A 27,908-nucleotide genomic window follows, 5' to 3' on the forward strand; every position below is an offset into this window, starting at 1 on the left:
CTGACGCAGATTTGTCAAAATGACAGTGATAATTTCTCTATGTTGCCTAATTAGTTATTTAGTTATAATATGTTCGATTTCTTGTTAGAAATAAAAAATTTTAGTAGTTCCAAGATTACACAAAATCTAGGCATGGGATAAAAAAGTTTATTTGAACAAAGTTTATTCTTTTTTTCTTCTTAATGGTGGTACAGGCTCCTTTTTTCAATATTTTATTTAGTTATAGAGTAATTTCCAAGTACTAACATATTTCTGAAATTGGGCTCTGTACCGCCATTCTTTATTATATTACGAATATGTGTGCCAAATATCTCGACAAAATATTCAAAATTAGAGCCGCAATCTTGGAACGCGTTTGTTGCTACCTGTTGATCACTACTGTAGCCTCTTAAATTATATGTCATTGGCCAAAAAATAAAGCTATTAATATTTATATTTGACTGCAAAAATGAGGGTTTTTTGCAATTATCTCGGTCAATTGTTGATGCATTTCAATATACAGAGTGGGCCAAATAAAAGTGTCCACTTCTATTTATTAGATTTTAAGAAAATGACGAAACAGGTTGATTTTTGATCAAAGGGGGACACTTTTTGCGGTGGATACATCTGTCATTTGTCAACCTCCTCCCTTACACATCCTCCACCCCTTATTTTTAAATAGGGAATAGGGGTCGTGTGCTAGCTCATTTGAAAAGTTATTCAATTCTCTATTCAGTAATATTAACATTGGCATAATTAATTGTACAGGGTGTCCAAGAAAAATTATTTTAAATTAAATTAATTGACACAAAAAGAAGAATGTATGTACAGTACAGGGTCGATAATCCGAACTAATTGGTACAGGTGTAGTTCGGATTATCAAATTGTTCGGATTATCGAACATATATGTTCCAAATACATACAAAGCTCATAAACATAGTACATATGTACCGGGTGTCCCAATAAGAATGGCTCCCGGCCATATCTCAGGAATCGTTTATAGTACAGCTTTGAGAAAAAATATTTATAACAAAAGTTGCCTCGGGAAAAGCCTGGAAATTATTTTTATAATTGTAGGTCCACCGCTAGAGGGCGTAATTGAATGTCAAAAATTAAAAAATCAAAATTTTACAAAATTTACTTAATGAAAGGGCACTGGAAATTCAATCATCGTATTCTTCATAAAATTCTGCGCATATTTGATTTCACAAGTTTAAGTCTACCTTTGCAAATAAGAGGTGGGGTTGAGTGGGAACCTTCTTATGAAAAGATGGCTGTAAGTCCGGCTCTGCTAAATCGAATTTTGCATACTTGGTCTTGTTGAAAACAGCTCCTTTTCGTCAATGTAAGTGTGTTATTTTCGAAATAATCTAATAAGAAATATACAAGCTAGGAGGCGTTATTTAACTATTTTCAGAAATCTATTTTTCTTTGGAAAATATTAAATACAATTATGCATTTTTAATCCTATATTACAAAATTCGACCAAATTTGCAAGATAATACCGAAAACCGCATGTCGATACCTTTTTTCTATCTCGAGATATTTTAAGAAATGTGTAAATTTTAAACATAACTGTTACTGTCACCGGTAAACGAGGTTAAGGAAAAGTAGTGTGCTATGGAAAAAACAAATAAACATTTTCCAGATGTAAACGTATATAATTAATTAAAACAACAATAACACAAACAACACTATAGAATATAACAAAGAAATAATAGCAACTACTTACTTAGTCTTAGTGACTGCCTAAATGTTCAAATTGTTGCCTATCATTTTCGATGCAAGCATTTACTCTTTCAAGAGTAGATTGAATAGCAACAGATTAAACTGTTTTAGACTTTTATTTACTGGGACGGATTAAAGACCTTGTTTTTGCCGCTAGGTCCACTACACGAGAAAATATGATCTAGAATCTAGAGAATACGAAACGCCATTCAAAGCAATGCGAAAGCAGAAATTGAGACTGCTGTTCAGTCTACTCTTGAAAGAGTAAATGCTTGCATCGAAAATGATGAGCCACAATTTAAACATTTAAGTCGTCACTAAGTAAGTAGTTGCTTTGTTTTAATTAATTATATACGCTTACATCTGGAAAATGTTTTTTTTTTGTTTTTTCCATAGCACACTACTTTTCCTTAACTTCGTTTACCGGTGACATTAACAGTTGTTTAAAATTTACACGTTTCTTAAGATATCTCGAGATAGAAAAAAGGTATCGACATGCGGTTTTCAGTATTATGTTGCTAATTTGGTCTAATTTTGTAATACAGGATTAAAAATGCATACTTGTATTTAATATTCTCCAAAGAAAACTAGATTTTCGAAAATTATTAAATAACTCCTACTAGCTGGCATATTGCTTATTAGGCTATTTCGAACATGACTTTTACATTGACGAAAAAGAGCTGTTTTCAACAAGACCAAGTATGCAAAATTCGATTTAGCAGAACCGGACTTACAGCCATTTTTTCATAAGAAGGTTCCCACTCACCCCCACCTCTTATTTGCAAAGGTTGCAAAGGTTCACAACTTAAACTTGTGAAATCAAATATGCGCAGAATTTTATGAAGAAAACGATGATTAAATTTCCAGTGCCCTTTCAATAGGTAAATTTTGTAAAATTTTGATTTCTTAAATTTTGATATTCAAATACGCGCTCTAGTGGTAGACCTACAATTATGAAAATAATTTCCAGGCTTTTCCCGAGGCAACTTTTGTTATAAATATTTTTTTCTCAAAGCTGTACTATAAACGGTTCCTGAGATATAGCCGAGAGCCATTCTTATTGGGACACCTGGTACATACGTTTTAGTTACAAGGAATAAAACACATGCATAATAAACAAATACAGTAGAGCGTCGATAATCCGAACCCTGGTAATCCGAACCCAAAAAAATAATAAAATAAAAAAATATGATCGCGGACCGAATTTTTGGATTTAATATGACGATATGGGCAAAATATTACCGCGGATTTTTGTTTTGTTTATGCAGAAATACGTACAATATATTTGTTTATTATGCAGGTGTTTTATTCCTAGTAACTAAGACGTATGTACATATGTACTATGTTTATGAGCTTTGTATGTAATTTGACCATAAATATGTTCGATAATCCGAACATTTTGATAATCCTAACTACCCCTGTACCAATAGTTCGGATTATCGACGCTCTAATGTATATTGTATGAATTTCTGCACAAACAAAACAAAAATGCGCGATCATATTTTGCCCATATTGTCATATTAAATCCAAAAATTCGGTCCGCGATCATATTTTTTAATTTTATAATTTTTTTGCGTTCGGATTACCAGGGTTCGGATTATCGACGCTCTACTGTATTTATTTAACTCAAAATACATTCTACTGCTGACAGAAAACGAAAAAAATGTTTATTTGATAAATAAACATTGTTTGTTGCTTAAATTTAATATTCAACCTAAGAGGCAGATGGGTGGCAGCTTGAACATTGAAATTAAGTAAAAAAGCAATGTTTATTTATTAAAAAATTTTTTTCTGTTTTGTGACAGCAGTAGAATGTATTTTGAATTAAATAAATTACATATATTTTTCTTTTTGTGTCAATTAATTCAATTTAAAAATTTTTTTTCTTGGACACCCTGTATAAATAATTATGTTAATGTTTGTATTACTGAATAGAGAATTGAATAACTTTTCAAATGAGCTAACACACAACCCCTATTCCCTATTTAAAAATAAGGGGTGGGGATGTGGAAGAGAGAGGGTTGACAAATGACAGATGTATGTACCGTAAAAATGTGTCCCCCTTAGATCAAAAATCGACCTGTTTCGTCATTTTCTTAAAATCTAATAAATACTGCCAAATACCGAGGTGGACACTTTTATTTGGCCCACTCTGTATATAGTAGCAAATTAAAGAACTTTTTAAGATCTACAACATTTATTTGAAACATTTTTCTCTCAAATGCACAAGAAATGTCTTCATGGAATTATCATCAGTTATCCCTCATCTACCGTTTGCATCTAAACATTCCGTATATGTATTTGGCACCTAGGAGTTTTCTATTGGTTCCTTGCGGCACGCGGTCATATTTCAAATAATACGCGGCGAGGTGCCAAACGCATATACGGAATGTTATTCGGTGCGAAATTCATATACGGAATGTTAAATATTCGCAGATGGAAAAAAAATAACTTTTTATTAGCCAGTTAAAAGGATATTGATTTTAAAATACTTGTTAATGTATTACTAAATAAAAATAAAACAATTGTAGTATTTGGAATGTTATTTATATAAGCATATATGCGGAATGTTAAATATTCGTAGACTAAAAAAGACGACTTTTTATTAAGTCAGTTAAAGAAGACTGATTTTAAAATATTTTGTTAAGAGGAAACAGTAGCGATCAACAGGTAGCGAAAACGCGTTCCAAGATTGCGGCTGTAATTTTGAATATTTTTTGAGATATTTGGCACACGTATTCGTAATATAATAAAGAATGGCGGTACAGAGCCCAATTTAAAAAATATATTAATATGTGAAAATTACTCTGAAATTAAAAACAATATTAAAAAAACGAGCCTGTACCGCCATTAAGAAGAACAAAAAAATTCACTTTCTTCACATAAACTTTTCTATCCGATGCCTAGATTTTGTGTCATTTTGTAACTACTAAAATTTTTTATTTCATTAGTAGTTCCAAAATGAAACAAAATCTAGGCATCGGATAAAAAAGTTTATTTGAAGAAAGTGTATTTTTTTGTTCTTCTTAATGGCGGTACAGGCTCGTTTTTTTAATATTGCATTTAATTACAGAGTAATTTCCACATATTAATATACTTTTCAAATTGGGCTCTGCACCGCCATTCTTTATTATATTACGAATACGTGTGCCAAATATCTCGAAAAAATATTCAAAATTACAGCCGCAATCTTGGAACGCGTTTTGGCTACCTGTTGATCGCTACTGTATCACCTTAATGTATTATTAAATAAAAATAAAACAAGTATAGCATATGGAATGTTATTTGGTGAGAAATTCATATACGGAATGTTAAATGTTCGTAGATCAAAAAAGACGACTCAACAGAAATAACAGAATTGAATAACTGAAACATAAATCTAAACATACTATACAACACGTACAAGTCATTAAAAATTCTGCGAAAGCGAAATAGTCAAATAAAGAAATAATAAAGTCTCTCAAATCTATACCATACCATTCCATTTATAAATTTCGCATCAAATAACATTCCATATAGGTAATAATTGTTTTATTTTCTTTAATATACATTAACAAAATATTTTAAAATCAGTCTTCTTTAACTGACTTAATAAAAAGTCGTCTTTTTTAGTCTACGAATATTTAACATTCCGCATATGAATTTCGCACCAAATAACATTCCAAATACTATAATTATTGTTTTATTTTTATTTAATAATACATTAACAAGTATTTTAATCAATCTCCTTTTAACTGACTCTAATGAAAAGTGTCTTTTTCAGTCTACGAATATTTAACATTCCGCATATATGAATTTCGCACCAAATAGCATTCCACGTACTATAATTATTGTTTTATTTTTATTTAATAATACATTAATATGAATATTTAACATTCCGTATATGAATTTCGCACCGAATAACATTCGTATATGCGTTTGGTACCTGCCGCGTATTGGTTGAAATATGACCGCGTGCTGCAAAGAACCAATAGCAAACTCCTAGGAGCCAAATACATATACGGAATGTTTAGATGTCTACCGTTTACAACCTTCAAAACCCTGTTATAACATTTTTACGTGAAATCGTTGATCTTTTTTTTTATTCACTGGGGTACATGCAGTAAAACCGTCGATTGATAAATATACAGATATTCCTATATTTATCAATCAACGGTAAAACAATTATTTACTCAGAAGTTATGCAGTTTACAAGCGGACGTATCTCATGAAAGATCACGACTTGTTCGCGAAAACATATCTAATATATGTATATCATAACAAGTAATCATATTATTTCATTTAACCCTTAAACGCCCAAGGGTGGGTAAAAAATGTCCACCTAATGCGTATTCCCTTGTAACATATTTATTACGTGTTTAAATTTTTTTTAAAAATTATTTATTGTTGAAAAGACAGCCCATTATCGAATGTTAATTTGGTTCTACCAATATTTTTGAAAATAAAAGCAGCATCTTGAGTTAAATATCGATGGGCATAAAAAGTACACCCTTGGCAAAACTTGTTACTAAAGGTTTCTATATAATTTCTCGTTGGTAGGAAGATAATCCATATAATTGTGGATGTATAATTACATAATCTACATAATTATCCGCCAATGAGGAGGCTGAAAGAAAGAATATGGATAAAATCGACAAATCTGAATTACTGGCTTTTACTGGTATGTTAATTTTGATGTACATTGTAATTTTGTTGTAAGGTTTGTAAATTGTTTATATTTATATTTTAGAAGATGCTGTGTTTATTAAGCATAAGATTCTTAAGTTTAATCCATTTTCAACAACTCTCAATAAATATATTAACTATTTTCGAGGTGGACATTTTTTACCTACCCTTGGGCGTACATGGAACCTAAAAAAGGTTGGGCGTTTAAGGGTTAATATAGGTATGATAAACAACTTACATCAAAAAAGAGCTTCTGTTTAGCTGGAGGCATGTTAGTTTCTTCTTGCAGTTTCGCCTTCAAATTCGCTACAGATTCGGCAAGTGGTACAGTCCACGAAATCATCTTACCCGTCAGTTTCCATTCTGATTTTTCTGGCATATGTGGAATCGAAATCTTGATAGCTACTTGGCTCTGAAAATAAAAATGGAGTTTTAAATTTGTGTGTGATTGTGTGTGCATGTCAACAAGAAAGGTTTGAATAACTGTTTTATGAAAACATATAAACATAATAAAAATATCGGAAAACAAATGAACGGCAAAATTTACAAACCAATAATGATGTACGCGACAGAAACAAGACCTGACACAGAGAGGACAAAAAGATTGCTCGAAACAGCGGAGATGAAAACCTTTCGAAAAATAGATGGTAAGACGCTATGGGACAGAGCTAGAAGTACAGATAAACGACGGAGATGCAAGGTGGAGAACATTTTAACTGGATAAGAAACAGAAGAGTAGAATGGAATGACCACATAAGCCGAATGACAACAAATAGAGCAGTAAGGACAGCGACGGTTCCCAAATACGAAGACGATCAGTGCGAAGACCACGAAAACGATGGAACGACAACTTACTGGAGGCACATTGAAAAAACAGACAGTCATGTCTATACAAAAAGAAGAAGAAGATAAGATATGTCATATTCGCCTTAACTAATCGCCTTATTGGGGTTCATATATGTTGATATGTAGATACTGGTAGTTACAGACACTCTAGGAGATACAAAGAAAGAGAGGCCTCTCACTTATATTTTCTGGTCATTATTTGAATTGTGGTAGTTGTATGTTGTTCTTGTTTGGATGATCCGGGAGTCCTGTTTACGTGACTTTGTAGCCTCTTGTTGTGCTTTGTAGATGGCGGCAATGGTTTCTAGTTGTTGGTCCTAGTGGTAGTTTGGTGGTTCAGATGAAAAAGGGCTTGGTAACGGTTCTTTTCAGAATTTTGTTATGTTGGTGACTAAATTGAATACTTATGATTAAATGATGGAATTAATTTATGAATTTTTGCTCTAGTGTTCGTGTTTAGGGCAGTTGTGGCTGTTACCTTCCTATGTACAGGTAACAACGTATAATTGGACAATGGTATCGGCAAGCTACACAAAACCGATCTCTCCGTGTCCATGTGAAAAGCTTGAAGTGAGCTATTTATCTAGCTATACAGTAAAAAAGGGGTGTTGCCTCAAAGGTGTATATGTAGTCTGGAAGTTTGTTGCTGGTAAAGGTCACTGATTTGGTGGATAGGACTGGTAGTTTTCTTTTGGAATGTCTGACGAATACATCAACGTAAGATGAGCTTGTAAGTTTTGGCTCCTGATGGTTTGTAGTGTGTAGTGTGTAACTCCTGCACAGACAGGTAAGTTTCTCAAGTATGGTAGGAATATTCGATAGCTGATGTATTAGATTGGAGGGTAGTGGAATCGTTTGTAGTTTACCTAATGCAGAATACTCCTTTCCAACGGTAGCAGCTTTTGTGACATGGGCGGGATGTACATTTTGTATGTGTGAATAACTCTTTTAGTTTGCGTCCGTCCGAATCTTCCACATAACGCGTTGAGGAGGCTGACTCATTTCGTGACCTTGTTACGGGTAGTTATCAGATCTTGTCTCCAGTCTAGTGTTTTGTTAAACACCATCCCTAGATACTAAACCTGATCCCTGAATTGGAGTCTGTCACCCCACAGCCTCTTGTTAATTCTTTGTAAAGTAAGCAGTGTACTGTAGCCGCTAACGCTGGTATGTCTAAAGAGTATTAGCTGCGTTTTGTTACGATTAGGAGTTACTCTCCATCTTCCGCACCACCTATCGACATATTTTAGGTGATTTTGAGCGTGTCTTTCGAGAATATCTGCATGCGTTATTGTTAAAAGAGCAGTGTCGTTTGCTTAGTGTCAGTGTGTTTTTTGAGGGGGTTGACGAAGTCGCTGTTGTATATTGTGTAATGGGCGCCAAAACGGAACCTTGTGACACTTCTGCTATGGAGTGAAGGATGTTGATAATTGACTTCTGGTCTGTATCGTTATCTTATGCTCAGAGATATATTAATGGATTAGTCTGACAAAGGAGATGGGCAAACCGAAGTCCAGTAGCAATCTTGGCATGTCAGACTTGGTCAAAAGTTTTCTGTAAATCCAGAAAAATGCCAATAGAAATTTTTTTGTCATTTAACTTTTGGGTAATGTGTGTGAAGATTTTTATCAGAGTTGTTCTGGTGGAGTGATCTTCTCTAAAGATGTTATTTTCTGTGGTAAAATCAACGAGTTTTCCTTGTTTCTAGTGCCTTATTATATTTCTTACTGACTACTAATCAATATGAGTACATAGGCTCCTTGGATGACAAAGAATATATGTCACCGTAGATGGCTGAACTGGTTCCATGACATCTCGTAATGTGACAGTTCCTAACCCGACAAATGGTAACGGACAATTCATAACGGCAACACTTCGTAATGGCGACAGTTCGTAACTATACATATTTCTAGCGGTACAAATCGTAAAGCCAGCAATAATTTTTTTTAGCAAATTTAGTATTACTAAATTTATACAAAAATGCATTTTGCTGTACTATACTAAAAGCGTCTAAAAGTAGTTGCAATTTTTTAAGACCACTTCTTTTTAAATATATTTCACACATATTTTTGCATTTATTCTTGTTAATATGATAACTAAAGAATTTTTTTTCTTGAATTATCACTTTAAAGTAGTAAAACTAAGTGTAACAAAATAATGAAACAAATTAAAACAGTTTAATAACAATGTATTTACTATAATAATTAATACAATTTACATTACCAGATTATATCTATTAAAAATTAATTTCTCCGCAATATATGGAATGTGTCAAAAATGTTTATCCTGATGCGGATTCTTTAAATTGATAAACGTAATTTGAATTATAACTACTGTAATAAAATGTAGTTTCCACGTTAATAAAAATAAACAGAGTAAGTCAATTTTGACGTTACGAATGGTACCCTTATAGATATGTATCGTTACGAACTGTCGTCGTTACGAATTGTCCGTTACCATTTGTGGGGTTACGAACTGTCGCACTACGAGTTGTCTTGTCACGGACTGAACTATGTACCGACTGGTAAAATTGACCGTTAGCATTACTCAATGATCGTCAGAACTTGTCTCTAAACGTATTGCCAATTCCTTAAAGTAAAATTTAGAAAAATGCGTTCAAATTACCCTATTTCCGCACACTACCCTATTTCATATACACTCACCGGCACAAAATTCCGCCACTAAAAACTTTTGATTAAGTTTGAAAGTTTATAACTTTATTATTTGTACTCCGAGTTTCAAGATTATTGCATCAGTTTGTAGGTACCTACATATGTATTGACATCGTTTGTTATTATTCCGGTAACAAAAATTTTTTGCTTAGTAATAAATAACATTATACGGGGGTGAGTGGAAGCTTTGTATTTTTTCCTTTAAAAGCTTTAAAAAATTCTGTGGAAAAATTGAAGGACTGACTTTGTTTCATAGTCCTTTCGTTATTTTCTTGGAGTCATCCCTAAGATTTTGTTTTTTGGATTATTCTAATATCTCTTTTCTTGTAAAAGAAGCTGTAAATAAAAATACTGCTTTGAAGGTTAATTTGATTAAAAATATTAAACGAACTAAAATTAACACCACAAAACAAAATTAACAAGAAAACAATTCAACAGCGGGTATATCCACCTCTCGCAGCAACGACTGCTCGCGATCTGTTTGGCATTGAATAAATAAATAATATGTGTTATCCTTGACTTGGGAATAGTCGGATATTCTTCTACCAGGGCAATAACTGTACCAAATTTTCTGGAGGCCTAGGATGACGGCGAATAGCTGTTTCAATTTATCCCATAAATGCTCGAGAGGATTGATCTGGGCTGCATGCGGGCTATTCTAATCTAATCCAGCCAACCACTATCTAAGATATTTATGTTTATGAGTCAATCAGTATTTATTTCCAAAAAATGTGCAGCTCTTACAAGAAAAGAGAAATTCGGATAATTCCAAAAACAAAATCCTAATGATGTATCCGGGATACTTTTTCCATATAATTTTAGGAGTAGTTAGGAGAAAATACAACGCTTCCATTCAACCCGGTATAATGCCATCTAAGCAATTTTTTTGTTACTGGAATAATAACAAACGATATCAATACATGTACCTACAAACGTATGCAAGAATCTTGAAAATCGGAGTACAAATAATAAAGTTATAAATAACTGTCAAACTTAATCAACAATTTTTAGTGGTGAAATTTTCTGCCGGCGTGTGTATTAGTAAAACTATAATAGTTTCCTATCATGTATTTGGTTCTAGGTGTAATTGGCCCACCTCCGCAAACTTACATATCAAAAAGAATCAGAAGTGGTTTCTTTATAAAATAAGATAATAAATTACGTAAACTTACTTGATGTCTTGCTAAAAATAGTTTTTCCGGTATAAGCGAATCTTCGTTTCTCATTTTTTTGTTACTCGGTTCATCTTCGTGAGGTGCTTCAGCCTGATGTTTCATTGGGGACAGATTCATAGGTGGACCCATAGGTGAGGACATTGGTGCTACAGGAAAACCCGGTATTGGAGGAGGTCCTGTCACTAAATAAAAATTTTAAAATGTAAGAATTCGCAAATCTAACTATACACTTTTAAAAAATTTATTGCCAAAATCCAAAGAATATATGTATTGTAATGAAGAAGTTACTTTTGACAGAGCTCAAATAGCGGTTGCAACTCTACACGATAGAGAATTCTCGCATATTCGAGAAGTGGACATAATGCAGAGTGCCATGAATAGAGAATGCGTAGATGATTCTTAAAACAACATATTTTAATATAAAATAGGAACGCTTGTTAGTGGGATTAATTAATAAAGTAATCTTGAACTGTATTTCCAAATAGTCTTATATAAATTCGAACCGTTAGTTTTATTTAAACTCGTTACAGTTGGTGTTACGATGTGGAATAATGATTAAATTTAAAAATAAATTAAACAGTGACTTGAACTTTGAAAAGTAGTATTCGACGGAAACAACCAGGTAGTTCGGTAGTGATTTTTGTAATAAGAACATTTGGAAAGTACGTATGTGCTTGACCAAAGATGCTGCTAGTAGAGCTTTCAATAAAACAGTTGCGTGAACAACTAGAAGATCGGGATGAAGAGGTCAGAGGGTCAAAAAAGATACTTCAAGAACGACTGAGAGATGTTTACAACAAGAATGGAAATGACCCAGAGACATTCTACTTCCAGTCAGCGGAAGAAACAGTTCTAACGAAAATAATTTATGCAAAATTTGAATTTGAAAGTGTTTCTCAAATGATTGAAGAAATTTCTAGAATGATGATGATAAATTCGAAAATGTTTCTAAGGTTTGTTTTTTAAACAAGAGGAGTAAACTAAAAAGACAGATTCACACCCAAGAAAGTTACTAGAAAAAGTTATCAAATACATTTTCTTTTTCGTTGATTATGTCGGCCTTACGATAATCCAGTAATCACGATGGGAGAACCTCACACGTCGATTCTAACCTTACTTTATTATTTGTTTATGTTTGAATAATAATTTTTTCAAATTTACTTCCAATAGGTATATATTTTTTTGTTTTTCTAATTACAATAAAATATGTTGGATTGGTATCAAGAAGTTGAAGAATTTTTAATTTATCATATTGTAGAAGAAAATCGTCCGGAAATTATACGAAAGCGATGTGATAAAATTATATCTAAAATCCAATGGAATTTTACAATATTGAATTTGAATAAGTTAACACTTAAACAACAAAGATTTTATGCTACTTTATAGGAATATAATCAGGTTGCCCATTTTGCAAATTACAGTTAAAGACTTATGTTTGTTATTCAGGCCCTTATTACATAAATGAATTGTAGCTCTTTCAGGTCCTAGAACTTATGGATATTGTTGTTGAAAGAATGGAAAAGAAATCTAGAGATGTGGCAGAGGGATTGGGTAGCCGAAGTCGAGAAAGCGGGCTGGACGAGATCCCCGATTCCGGATGCGGTGAGGTAGTACGAGTGTCGGCATCGGCGCGTCAGCTACCATTTCACACAATTTTTGACGGGACATGGATCGTTCAGGAAATTTACTCATCGTATAGGGAAAACCGTGGACGATCTATGCCCTGAGTGAGGAGTAGTGGATGACGCGCAGCATGTCGTCTTCGTGTGCCCTGCATACCAGGCGGGACGTACCGAGCTGCAGCTGGGACTGGGATCCCCCATAGGCGAGCCTCACGAGCTAATTTATAAAGCTATCAATAGCAAGAGAGACTTCGACCTGATCATTGCTTTCGTCACGAAGACAATGAAGCACAAAGAGGAGAAAGAGAGGCGACTGCAAGCAGAATGACCGTCTATTTATTTATTTTTAATGTTTTTGAAGTTATACTTCTTTAGGCGCGATTGAGGGTGACATTTTATTAATCTGCGCGCATGCGCACACAGACAGTATGGAGTTCGTTACTAAACGTTTTAATTTATGTATGTATCAGTCCAGAAAAGGTGTGGAAAGGGTATATTAGTGTTTTTAAATATATTTTTCTATAAACGTGTTAAAAATGCAATTTATAGCACTCCATAGGAGCGTTAAAAATGCTACTTTAAAGCACCAGTGCTTTAAAAATTTTAAGGCACTGCAGTTAAAAGTGAATTGTCAAATTTTGAAACGTCAAAATATTTATATTTCATTTATTAACATTAATATTAATAATACAACTTGCGCAATTTGAAAAAGGTGGTTTAAAAGGTTTTTTTTTTAATTTTAACTGTGTTATTGCATTTTTAACACGTTTGTAGAAAAAAACTATTAAAATTTGTTAGAATATACAAAAATAAAAGTAGATGTTATTCTATAGTTGTTATGATTTACGTACTGACAGTATAGGCAGTTTTGATGTAATGTCAAGAAAAATATAAAAATGGAATGTCAGTCAAGTTCAAGTAAAAGTTTTTGTAGGTATTGTCCTGTAATTGAGAATGAATAAATTATAATTGTTGATATATAATTATATAAGACGTTTGTAGAAAAAATATTGTATGATATAGGTGTTAGAAAGTACATTTTTAAGGCACTCATGTGAATTGCAGAATGAGCGAAGCGAATCTTTCACATACGTGCCTTAAAATTGTGCTTTTAACATTTATATCATAAATAACTATTATTATAATTTTTGTGTATTTGGACTTGTCTACCTCGGGAATAAGATAATAAGTAATATTTAAAGTATTTTATAATTCACTTCGTATGTTTGTCACTATAACTGAGAAATCTTGTAGCCCGTATAAACAAAAGGGTATAGCTCAGTGGTAGAGCGTTGGGCTGGAGATCAAGAGGTCCCCGGTTCAAATCCTGGTGTTTTCTAATCTTTTTTTAATTTTTGGTATTGTTTTAATAAAAATTTTTGGAAAGTATTAAGTAAAAATTAATTTAATCTTTAAATAAAATACAAATAAACTGTCCGAAAGTATATTTATTTCATTGAAATCATATTTAGAAGTATAACTTCTTACGTGCGTACAAAGTACACACACATTCTTTTTTTTTGTGTCGTAGAGGGAAGCCAGTGGGGGAGGATCCTTTACATCCAACCTGCGCTGTCTGTCTTATTTTAATTAGTTTTACTTATTTATTTATTTTATCTTGTTATATCTCCTTATTTACTTCTTCAATCTTATTTATACAATATTTATCATTTTAAATAAAATTTATTACTCAAATGTGTTGCGTGTGGTAAGCGGTAGTCAGCAGGGGGAGAACTTTTTACATCTGACCCATGCTGACAGTCTTTGTATTGTTTTGTTTACTTTCTGTTTTTTCTTGATTTTTAGTCTGTTTTTGTTTTGTCTCAGGTAGTGGGGGAGGATCTTTTCAGCCAACCTCACTGACTGCTTCCTTTTAACTGTAGAATGAATGGGTATGGGTGTGAGTGCGAATTGATGAAAGCACGAATGCTTGGAGTTGCTCGTAACTGTCGACTGGTATCCTTTTGCTAGTTCATGTTTGATTGGGGGCACCCCAGTCGTACGGGACGGTCGTATTCACCGACCGGTCTTTGTGCGGGGTGTGTGGGGGCGGGGCGGCTGGGTGGCCACTTAATCTACGGAGTGCACGCAGAGGGTGCCCGGGGGAGTTATGAGTAAGGTCGACGGGTCAGACATGCTTGTCAAGAGCGGTTCCAGACCTGTCGGCTGGAGGAAGAGGAGGTGAGTTTAGTCGGTAGGCGGTTCGGCACGGTGAAGCGTGACGGACCAAATCCGACACACCTGGGACACCTCCCAGACGGTCTTTTGAAGATTTAAACCCAAAAAAAAGCACATGATCTATTTGGTTTATGGTTTTCCCATCTGGCGATCTCCATGTTCCTTGGTAGATTTTTTTGTGTTGGAAGTACGTGCTCATAACGATCATGTTTCTTTCTTTTGCAAAATCTATTAAGGAGTGACCATTTTCGTTCGTTGTTTCATGCAGACTATATTTTCCTATGGTGGGTGTGTATATTTCTTCTTTTCCTATTTTGGCATTAGCATTACCTAGTACTATTTTTATATCGTATTTGGGAATATTTTCGAATACTGTATCTATTTGACTGTAGAAGTCTTCCTTTCTCTGTGTTTTTCTCTTCAGTCGGTGCATCTATGTTTATAAATGATATTTTTTGGTATTTTTCCCTTACTCTTAGTATGCATATTCTTTCTTAAATTGGTTTAAAGTCGACGATTAGACCTTTCAGCTTTTTGTTTACTACAAATCCTGTACATAACATTTTATTTTCGCCTCCGCTATTGAAAAATAAGTACTCATTTATTTCCATATAGTTTTGGCCTAGTTGTTTCGTTTCTTGTAGTGCTACTATTTCGAATTTATGTTTTTTGCATTCATCTACTAGATGTTTCAATTTTCCTTCCCCGTATGTTCCTCTTATATTCCATGTTCCTACTAATATGTTCCTTTATGGGTTTCTTTTCATTAATAATCTGTACATTTTGTTCATTTCGTGTACCTTTACTTTGCCATGTCGTCTCCGTTATTTCCATCTGCTTTAGTTGTATTGCTAGTTTTTTGGTTGTATATTTTTCTCTTTTATGAGTTGTTGTTGGCTGTTATTCCATGTCCATATTTCACCATTGGTGATTAGTTTCTGGTATCCTATTTTCACATTTTTTCCATTATGCCTCGCTACCATAGCCTTGCTTCTAATTTCTTTCTGGATAATTCTTTCTTCTTTTGACATATCATCATTAATATAGATTCTTTCGTCCTTTTTGGTTTTTATTTTATTTTTATTTTTCATTACTTCTATTTTGTTTTTCACGCTGTTAAGTTCCACTATGGCAGTATTTTCTCCTATTTTTCTTGTTCCATTTTCATCTACTGAAACTTGTAGCTCTTTTTCCATAAAATTCTCCATAGCCTCTCGTACAACTTTCTGATTATTTGTACCAATTTTTATTCCTTGTATTATTACATTTTTCCTCCTTCTTTCTCTTTCCAATTGCTCTATTATTTCATTTGCTGTATTAATTTCTTTTTCTAATTGGCCTATTTGTTTTATAGCTTTTTCGTTTGTTTCTCGCAGCAGCTTTTTACCTCATCTTTGTAGTCGCTTTGTTGATCTTTCAGTTCCTTAATTCCATTCTTTAGTTGTGTGATTTCGTCTCCGGATCTATATTGTTCTTTTTTATGTCTTTTATGTCCATTGTTAATTCCCTCCTGATTTTCATCCATTACACTTATGTTTTCTTCATCTGTTTTTTGTGGTGTTCTAGCTTTTTTTATTTTCTGCTGGGGTGTTCCTCCTCTTCTCTTTTCCTTTTCATTTCATCGGTTAATTCGCTATCTGAACTCATTGTTCTTAATTGCTAGTAATTTTTCGTGTTAGAGATATTAGTCACTGCGTCACGGGTGAAGTTTCGTGGAGAACTCTACTCACAGTTCAAATTCCCACCCACATCCGTGCTGGCCGTAACTAATTTTTCAGCACTTTTATTCCTAGCTAAAAATCAAAATCCGGCCCTGGTTATCTGTTTATAATAAAATTAATTATATTATAATAAAGTTTTCTACTTACAGCTGTTATTCTGTTTATTAATATGCTTTATTTTCTTGTAGTAATGCACCATTCACAATAGTATTGTTTTGTTTCTACCTACTGTAAAACCGGCTTTGTTTATACTTGATATTACACAAGTTTTTATCACTTTACACAAGAATTTAATTCCTCACCGTTGGGATTACTTTTTTCCGAATTTTTCACTGTATAATTAGTTAACTAATTAGGTTGTTTATTATGTATACTACATATATTGATTTATAGTTATATTGCAATTTTGTATAACACAACTGTTTTATTGCTATATCTGCCCGAGAATCGAGTTAAGATACGAGTTAAATCGGTGTATTCTGTAGGCTAGTCAACGACCGAATTCGTTAAATGAACAAACCTTTGTTAAAACAATTATTGTGGCAGTCCAATATTTCTTTGGATAATGAACCTCTTGAACAAATACGAGAGGTATGGCATCATTAAGACTGAGCTGCCTGACCTTGCGAATATTCAGGTGCCTTGACATTTTGGCTTTACTAAATCTTCTAAAGTCGAGATTCAGTGATTTTACAATGCTTCAGAATTAGGATACGTCGCGTCGGTGTTGTATATTTTCGTTTCATTATTTCTAATATATATAAAATTGTACAGTGGACAGATTCTAAAGGTGTCGGTGGAGGAAGGCGTTTATGCTCAGTATTACAGTCGGTGTATGAGAGAGAAAGTATTCGAAATAAGGAAATAACAAATTTTATGTTGTTATTTCATTATTTCGAATACTTTCCCTCTCATACACCCAAGCGCGGCTCCTCCTTGGGTCAATTGGTCAATGACCCCCCTAAAATAATCTCATAAAAATACCAATTTTATTAAAAATATCTTTTATCTAAAACTTCACTCTGAAATATAAAATTCTCTCTCAGCAGTCTGCATTGGCAAAACAAATATAATAGATATAATAACGTCGCGCCTCGCGCTATACACAAGCCCGTGGCTGGGCCGTATTTTAAATTGTCTATATACAGTTCTTATGGCTTATGGACAAATGCATGTAAAATAGAAAAGAGACGGCAGATAGCAATTTCGTGGGCGAGAGTGGGAGTGACCTTTCCGTCGTATACCTCTAGTAGAGTCGACGGCCTCACGTTTAGTTAGTTACCGTCTGCTGACCGCACTTCACGGCAGGTCTATATCGATCGCGGCGTATTTGCGTAATTTATTTTGTTTTGTTGGATTTTTTTGTGATTGTAACAAAAACAAGATGAGTGTTGTTGACGAAATAATTGCCTTAAAATCTGCTGGAACACTAAATTATGAACGGCGGCTTGAGAAAAAAGAAAGTGGTCGACCAAAACCAAACATGAATTTAAAACAAACAACAAAGGATAGGGGTAAGGACATTCAAAGATATTTTAAAGAATCAATGTACAATTTGTGTGATTGGATTTGTGGCTGCAGTGTGAGAAATGCATTTTTTTGCTATCCGTGTTTACTGTTTTCGAATGACGCTGTATGGGCGAAAAATGGAGTAACTGACATTAAGCATTTAAAAGTGAAAATTACAAAACATGCCTCTTCAACTACTCATATAAATTCATCAATGAGTTACGCAAGTTTAGGACGTGTTAACATAAGACAGCAACTTGATAGTGTATATCGTAAATCTGTGCATGACTTTAATGAATTGGTATCTAAAAATAGGTATATTTTAAACAAACTAATCGACTGTGTAAAATTTTGTGGAGTTTTCGAAATTGCATTGCGCGGTCATGACGAAAGTGACAGCTCCAATAATCGTGGAATTTTTCTGGGCCTTATCGATTTTGTTTCTGAACTGGATTTAATGTTTAAAGAACACATTGAAAAAAGTACAGTATTTAAAGGAACATCGAAAACAATTCAGAACGATATTTTAGAATCAATGTTAGCCATTGTGCATACTCATATCATGAAGGAGATTGGCCAGACAAATTTTGTGGCCATTCAAGTAGATGAGACCACAGACAGCTCCAATAAAACGCAGATGATTATCATATTGCGATATGTATTAACTGGTATTGTACATGAAAGATTTTGGAAATTTGTTAACCCCCTAGGTACTACAGCACAACATTTAACTAATGTAATATTGGAAGAACTTCAATTATTAAAAATTAATGAAGCACCTGAAAAATTGATTGCCCAAAGTTACGATGGTGCATCAGTCATGAGCGGTAAACTGGGAGGAGTACAAACAAAAATTAAAGAAATATACCCAAATGCACACTTCATTCACTGCTATGCCCATCAATTTAATCTTATCCTCCAAAAAGCGGCGAGTCAACACAAACCGATAAAAATATTTTTTGCAAATTTACACGGATTTTCGTCCTTTTTCGGCCGATCTCCAAAACGTACGATGGTTCTGGATAGAGTGGTTAAAGTAAGGCTACCTAAAGCTGCGCCTACTCGATGGGCTTTCAATACAAAATGTGTTGAAATTGTATACACTTATAAAGATGATTTAAAATCTTGCTTAGAGGAAATTATTGATGAGGAGCAAGATGGTAACAATATAAATCAAGCAACTGGTTTAAAAAGACATTTGGAAGATGAGCATTTTTTATTTTGGTTAAATTTTTTCCATAAAATAATGCCCCATGTTGATATATTGTTTAAACAATTGCAAATGCGAGACATTGATGTTATATCTGTCAAAAATTGTATCCTGTCTTTTAACAACAATATCCAAATAATTAGAAATACTATTTTGGAATCAGAAGTACCAAGCACATCAACAGCAAAAAAAAGAAAAACTACTGCAGAGGATCCAAAGCGACGAACTGCACTTGAAATTTGTGATATTATTATATCTGAAATAAATCACAGGTTTAGTTTCAATGATCATCTCATGATTTCACAGTTATTCTACATAGAGAAATTTGAAGCATACACTACCAACTTTCCGCAAAATATTTTAAAAATGGTGACGGCTAATTATCCCACAGTGAATATTTCCAAACTAAAATCGGAACTTGAAGTCTTATATTGTCGTGAGGATTTTCGCAATAGTGCTGGTGCAGTAGCCATACTTCAGCTTTTTATTAACATGAATTTGTCTGAAACATTTTCTGAAGCAGTGAAGTTATTAAATATTTTGTGCACACTCCCTATGACAACCGTGGAAAGTGAGAGATGTTTTTCTACTTTAAAAAGAGTAAAAACATTCCTGCGTAATACGATGGGACAACCTAGACTTAGTGCCTTGTCTATGCTGAGCATCGAGAAAACGCTTGTCAAGAGCATTCCAAATTTCAATGAGAAGGTCATAGACTATTTTGCAGAACTAAAGGATAGAAGAATTGACTTAAAATATAAAAATATTTAAAGTAAGTTTCGTTTTAATAAATTTACAATTTATTATACTATAAATATTCCTATCTATATATCAGTCAATAACCTGTTCATACCATTTTTCCTATATTTTTTAAAAGATTTACTCTAAAAAAAGACAAATTTAATTTTCGGAAAACTAGGGTAAATAGTATTGAGTTTTATCTAAGTCTGTATTTTTTATCTAAAATATAAATGCTAAAAGATCTTTTAAATACTTTAAAAAATCAACAGTTTGAAGTTTTCAAACCAAAATGACCCCCCTGAAGATTGACCCACGAGCCGCCGCTGCATACACCCACTATAATACTGCGCTTAGACGCAATCCCCTACCGGCACCTTTAGAATCCGTGGACTGTACTTGTTTGTGCTAAATGTCGAGTGTATCCTTTAAACATACAATCTATTGTAAGTATGAAACTCTTGACAGCCGTATTGCTGGCTAATCTAGTCACATTTGTTAAAGAACGATTTAAAGGTTCTCCAGGTTCTCGTTATTTATAAACATTAATCTGTGAGAATACAGAATGAATGAACATTCAAAGAGGTATAAACACAAAAACAATTACGTATTTTTAGTCTGTATGTGTCATTTGTGGTCCATACGTTAACGGTGAATTGGCATACTAGTTGTGCATGTGCATTGATATTAAATGTAAATTATTGTTTTTTGGGTACAACTCAAAACAACTTCTATAAAGGCAAAAGTAGTATTCTTTAAACGTCAGTTGCGATGCGGGGATAAGCTTTCGTAGATTTGTCACTTCGGGCAGAGAGCAGCAGACCTACGCCTCTCTGATGATGACTCCAAAAAGAGTCGAAAATCGTCGATTTAGAGTGCTGGTCTGGGCTCCCTGTTCTAAGTGAAAAATAAGACGGTTTTGCCTTCGCATTGCAACTTAATAAAAATGGAATTTTTATTTTATTTTTAACTTCTATAAATTTTATTTTATTAAGAATAGCGAGAAAAAGTGAAGGAAAGATCAGAGCAATCGTTCCATTAAGAAATTATTAATAACTCTGTGGACTTACTCATTATTGGAGGTGGTCTAATGGGAGGCATAGATGTAGCTGACATCATCATAATGGGAGGTTGAGGTGGTAACATAGGTTGTGGTGGTACCGATATTAGCGACGCAGTTGCTTGGGTTTGAATTAAAGAGACTGGCGGTTTGGGCTAAAATCGAATCAATGGTGTTAACATAGCAATAACGTATCGAAAACTATAAAGAAAACTTACTTGAAGTGAAGTAGGCGGCTTCGTAGTAATTACGCTTTGAATGTTGATTTTACCAGATTTTGAACCAATATTCTTTGGACCGATTTTCTCCTTTTCTTCATCAGGAAGCAAACCCTTTACCTGCAAGTACAATTAAGGCATTAAGAATACGTATGTTAATATCGTACTTATTTATATACAGGGTGTCCTGAAACTCTACCGATAAACGAAGACAGTAGTGGGAGCACGCCAAATAGAATTCTATTTTGCTGACGTCACAAAACGAATTTTACAATGCGAAAATCGACGGTTGCTAGGCAACGTGACGTCACTAGAATATAATTCTATTTTGCGTGCTCCCACTACAGGAGATTCCTCAGATAATTTTAAGACAATTTATCCCAATTCACCTAGTCCAAAAATGCTTCCTAAGGGAGCAGTTGAAGATGGCGTCTGGTAATTAGTTTTTCTTAAATACCCCCAGAGCGCTTCTATTTAGAAAAACGAAAATTGCGAACCATTGCGAATTTCTAGTACCGGTCATAGGCGTCCGTTTTGGGTAGGGCAACGATTATTTTATCGCATAACTTTTTTGTCTTTAATTTTTAAGTATTTTGACTGGATTGTTAAAATGTGAGGTATTCTAGTACTAAAAGGTACCTTGCTTTAAGTCGATATGATATAATACCGTTTTCTAGAAAAATCGATTTGAAAATTTTTCTTTTTGTTTTTTGAATTAACAAAAAACCTATTATTTAGAAAAACGAAAACTGGTACGATTATTTATATTCCAGATATGAATCGATTTCATTAATTGCGAATTTCTAGTACTGGTCATATGCGTCCCTTTTGGGTAGGTCAACAGTTATTATATCGCATAACTTTTTTGTCTTTAAATTTTAAGCATTTTTGACACTAGAGTATTAAATTATGAGGTATTCTAGTACTAAAAGCTACTCTTGCTTTAAGTTGGTAAAATACATCGTTTTTTTTTAATTTTTTTTCAAATAAAAAAACGAAAAATTTTCAAATCGATTTTTCTAGAGAACGGTGTGTCTTACTGACTTAAAGCAAGAGTACCTTTTAGTACTACAATACCTCACAATTTAATAATCCAGAGTCAAAAATGCTTAAAAGTAATGCGATAAAATAACCGTTGTCCTACCCAAAACGGACGCATATGGCCGGTATTAGAAATTCGTAATGGATGGAATCGATTTATCTCTGGAAGATAATAATGAGTACCAATTTTCGTTTTTTTAACTGGAAGCGTTGTAGAGGTATTTACGAAAAACTAATTACAAGACGCCATTTTCAAAGAGCTCTAGCTCCCTTAGGAAGCATTTTCGAACTAGATGAATTTGGTTAAATTGTTTTAAAATTATCTGAGGAATCTCATGTCTTCGTTTTTCGGTAGAGTTTCTGGACTGCATAATATAAAAATATATACTTATTTACAATGGATGAAATAATATGTATAAACCATACAATAAATCTTACTTCATCCACGAAGTTCACACAGACGTCAAATCTCGTACTGCCTGTTTCATAGTATGAGTACAAAAGCATGTTTGTCAGTAGTTACAGTATTGTTGCTATAATACCAACCTTATACCTGGTGGTGAATCATCAAACGAGCCATAGGAAACTTAACCCTCGGTTAGTGTTCTGGGGTATGCCATACCCTAGGTACTCCTTTTATTACTATAAAATCGAAAATCGATAAAATAGCGTCCTCTAGCGCCTAGTAGCTGTAGTTTATACATGTTTTGTCGCAATAACCTTGTTGCCAGCTGTCGATACAATTTCAATTTGAATTAGGAATTTGTCCATGACGGCTGGGGTATGTCATACCCCATTACCTGCAGGTAAAGTACATAATATTTTGATGTTTTTTAAGATATAGGTTCAATATACATACTATGATTTTTATTTTTCTTAAAAGGCAAATTCCAACAGCACTCCTGATCACACGAGGAAAAGAAATTGGCAGTTCACAATTTGCCTTCAAAGACGATATAACGACTGTGTCATAGGTTTTTGTTTTGAACAAATCAAAAATGTAATCCTCTTTTTTACGTTGAATCATGATGATACTATAATTGAAAAAACTGGTGAAACGAAATTGCCTGAAATTATCGGCTTTTAAAATTCAACCAAAGGTGGTGCAGACACATTGGATGAGTTATCTATCTGCTAATTACAGCGTATCAAGAAACAGCCGCAGCCGTCGTTGGACTTTGACATTATTTTATTTCGTTTTTGAATACAGCTGGAATAAATGTTCCAAGTTATATAACAACTACAAAAAACTTTAACCTGAAAAGACTAATGTTTTTGAATGCCGCTGATTTCCGAGTTTCGAAACCAACGAAGACAAAATCCTTCCTTGAGTTGACCACTACGTGATAATTAGCAACCAGAGGTACACCAAAAGGGACCTATATGTGATGTAGATGAAGAAGTAGATGTTTTGATTGTCCAAGAAATAAAGATAGGAAGACTTTTTACATATGTATGCGATGTGCTACTCCAATTTTTTTGGAACAAGCAATAATGACATGTTCAAATTTTGCCTATTTGGAGGACTTGGAACAAGCAATAATGACATGTTCAAATTTTGCCTATTTGGAGGACTTCTAACTTTTTTATTTTTCGATGTATTTCGGCAAACATTTTTTTCTTTACTTTGTATAATATCAGGCAATAAGTTTCTTTAGAGCTGTGAGTTCAATAAGATGCTTCATAATATCTGAGTGTGATATTGTTCACCCGTGTTTTTTGGCTGGCACAATTGCAATATGTAGCATAAATTATGTTTAACTTTTAAATATAAGACTTTTAGGCAAGCCGCACATCAAAGAAACATGAAACGTAAATTACGTTTCATGGAAATAAAACACTGCTAAACAAATATACCTCCGGCTATTTATGAAACTCTCCGAAAATAAAAATGTGTCATGAGCGTGAATCACACTCGTTTCATTGGTAGGCGGACTTTGAGATTTGTTTAGCAGTGTTTTATTTTCATGAACCATGTTTCACGTTCCATGTTTCATGTTTTTCGTTTCATGTTTCTTTGGTGTGCGGCTTGCCTTACAGTACAATGTTTAACTTATTTGACTCATAAAAAAGCAAAAAACCAAGATGAATAATTTGAAATGATCAATAGTTTAAAATTTTTAAATTCCTGTGTTAGTTAATTTGGGGTATGACATACCCCGGAACACCTCTCGTGCTGATTTATCTGTGCTCACTAACGCAGGGTAAATGTAAAATTCTAAATTATTGAACTCCTACTTTTCTAATTATTTTACATCAAAAGTCATAAGAAACTATTTGTATAAAATTGAAATCTCTATTAAGGGGGTATGTTCACGCCACAATTAAAATTGGTGGCAATTAAGTAAACTAACGTTTAACAATTTTTTGAATAGATGGCAGCACATACGTATATTTTAAATAGAAATATTTTTATTCTTGGGTTTTTCGGTGTGATAAAAAAATAAAACACTTTATTTTTACTTAAACGTTTCGGCTTCTTGCCATTTTCAATAAGCACTTTAATGATTAAAACATTACATACACTTTTAACCATATATTTTCTTGAGAATTCTCCGTTAACATCTCGAGAATGAAGCATACATTTTTGTGAATGTTAAAATATAACGTGTATGTGAAAATATATTGTTAAAAGTGTAATGTTTTATTCATTAAAGTGCTTATTGAAAATGGCAAGAAGCCGAAACGTTTAAGCAAGAATAAAGTGTTTTATTTTTTTATAAGACCGAAAAACTCAGGAATAAAAATATTTCTATTTAAAAATTCACGGTCAGGAAATAACAAACTACATATTTTAATATTTAAATTTAATTCTCTGAACGACAGCATTGATGCCACGTACTGGAAATTATGATCGGTACAATTCGTTCTCCATCGTACTTTGTATTTAAAGACGACAGTTCTGATGCCACAGCAATGCCTGACAGCATTGATGCCACGTACTGGAAATTATGATCGGTACAATTCATTCTCAATCGTACTTTGTATTTAAAGACGATAGTTCTTAATCGTTTCTTTACCTGATAAGGGTAAATTATCATTAATAGATATTAAATGTTCATTCCTTTTGGAAATATTTTATTACTTAAGGCTCATCCTCGAAAATTGTAACTGTAAATTTCGTGGCCTATCTCTATTTTAAAAATTTCTTTCTGTACGAAAACAAAATCTATTCAGGAAGTAATAATCTTTACGTCATTCTGATGTTTCCTCAACCCCAGTTAAAAAATTCGATTATACAATACACCCCCTAGAGCAGTGGTTTCCAACATTTTTTAGCTTGAAGCACACTAACTTAAAACTCGTTCAGTCACGGCACACTTGGGTAAATAATATCTATAATGAGTATAATCATAATTAGTGTAGGAAACAAAGGTTGAACCTTGCAAAATGGACACAAGTCCGGTTTTATTTTTTTTCTGGTATATCAAGGGGTGCTTATTATAAGACTAACTTTTTCTGAAAAAATTTCGCCCCAGAACCCCCCTTTTTACCCCTTTAAAGGGGGTAATTTGTGGTTTTTGCGGAACGTAGCCCTTCCTGTACCTTTTACAAAAAATTTCTTTTATAGAAATATGAAGAAATGCCATACTAAGCGAAAATCGAAAAGTTGACATCAACGAAATAGCATTGGTCCATAAATATAAATACTTAGGACATGAAATCCAAATTTCCAGGGACAATCAAACTTCCGAAATACAAAGAAGGATCACCTTAGCATGGGCCGCATATGGAGCTCTATCAGACATATTCAAGACATTTATTCCCCGACAGCATCTGTCTATCATCCACCGTTTAGCGGGGGTGGCGCCCCAAAGTTGACAAGTTGTTAAAAAAGATGTTTTTTAAAAAAATATATTGTTCCCTAACTGTAACGGAAATTAAGAAGAAATCCTGCGGCAATTATTCACAAATAATTGATTTATTTTTTGGTATAGGTTTCATTTAAGGGTAATTGCCCTTTTTTTTTAATTACAGGGTGTTACATTTTAAAAAACCCCTTTTTATACCATCTGAACCGTTTATGCTAGAGTGAAAAGACTTTCAGCGATTACCAATGTACTGGTGCTATTTACAAATTTGTATAATGTACCCCCATTTTTTCCCCGGAACCACCCAAAAAAAATAAGAATTAATAAATAAAGTGATTTTCTTGGAATCCTTCACACACAATGCCCTTTATTAATATGCTTCATATATCATTTTGTGCACGTTATTATTACCCATGCATGGACTGTAGCAATCACGCTACCTACTAATTAAATTACTTTAATTAAAATTGGATTAAAATATACCCTCTATGAATTTCATCTTGGAGACGCCTATGGGAATGCCGACATTCCCATATCAGTTGTTTGCATTCGCAACGAAGCGAGAAGAAGGCACCGCGCATGAGTTGATCGGATCGAGAATATCGATAATCGAGAAATCGATTTTGGGTCGATTGGAAGCTCAGTTTTGTCAGCAAACTCGTCAAGGTAACACGCCGTATTATTTATAAGTGGCGGAGTTTGAAGCTAAATCTCAAAATGGAACATAACTAAAAGGATATCCAAACATCAGCCAATACCATGTACCAAAAATAGTATATCAAAATTAAATATATCTGGGGACCTATTCACATAAAAGGAATTATAATAGTGCTGGCGTGTTACTTGCTCAAGTGAGTATATTGATATATTTCTCATTATTTCTTCATTATAAAATCAAATTCATCATTCGAGATATCTCGTTCGTTATCTGTAGATATATTTTGGTTAAGAAATAATTTAAATTTCACATTATAATTTATATTATGGTAATGATATTCATTCTCATTTGCAAAGGAACATTCAGTCAAGGCCATAGTTTTTTTCTAGTGTTAAACGTAAATTCCAATGTATTTTATACCGATCATTAGGTTTTTATTTCATATTCTTTTTATGAGTTAACACTATAAAAAGTTTTAACGAGTATCTACACAGCCTTCTGTTACGCCCATCTAATGCGCACGTCTCTGTCATATCTGAATTGAAGTAAACTTCAGAAATTTTGACATGACATATGAATACCTAACCTAATTAATATTTGATGTTTTTGTTTGGGCCTGTTCAATATGTACTGCTACTGTTATTGAAATACATCATAACTAATTAAATAAACTTTATTTTAGATTCCGTCACTTAGTCACCTATTTAGACTCATAGTCATTTTGTCACGTAACGTAACTTTACGTCAATCTACACAAATATGTACCCCTTGAACTAGTAGCATCTCTGTTAAGGTTTCCTCGTGGAGTTCACTGTTTTGTTGATGAAAACCATTACCTGATTTCTACTTCACCCAGGACCTTATAGTAGGACTTACTTACCAAGCAGCCAACCATTTTATCGTGCCAAAAGGGAATTTCCTACGGACTTTCAACCCATTCAAATATTGTTGTGATAAGATAAGTTTGTTTATTTTTTATATACTTTTGGTCACTATATATTTGCTACAATGTAAACTTTTCGTATGCATACGAGCAAGTAAACTACAATAGGTACATATTTTCTTCGTAATAGATA

General features: G+C 33.4%; 1 protein-coding gene across 2 annotated transcripts in view; it reads right to left on the reverse strand.

Moving 5' to 3' along the window:
- Window positions 1-27,908, reverse strand: part of LOC126884388 (splicing factor 3A subunit 1) — a 1,074,980-nt gene that overhangs the window by 178,810 nt on the left and 868,262 nt on the right. For both annotated transcript variants that reach the window (XM_050650305.1, XM_050650306.1), the window contains 4 exons: window positions 21,322-21,441; window positions 21,114-21,258; window positions 11,063-11,247; window positions 6,611-6,784 (listed from right to left, as the gene is read on the reverse strand). In XM_050650305.1, the coding sequence (XP_050506262.1) occupies window positions 6,611-6,784; window positions 11,063-11,247; window positions 21,114-21,258; window positions 21,322-21,441 (624 nt within the window). The remainder of the gene's footprint in view (window positions 1-6,610; window positions 6,785-11,062; window positions 11,248-21,113; window positions 21,259-21,321; window positions 21,442-27,908) is intronic.

This window comes from Diabrotica virgifera, chromosome 5, assembly GCF_917563875.1.
Source record: "Diabrotica virgifera virgifera chromosome 5, PGI_DIABVI_V3a".
Classification (NCBI taxonomy): Eukaryota; Metazoa; Arthropoda; class Insecta; order Coleoptera; family Chrysomelidae; genus Diabrotica; species Diabrotica virgifera.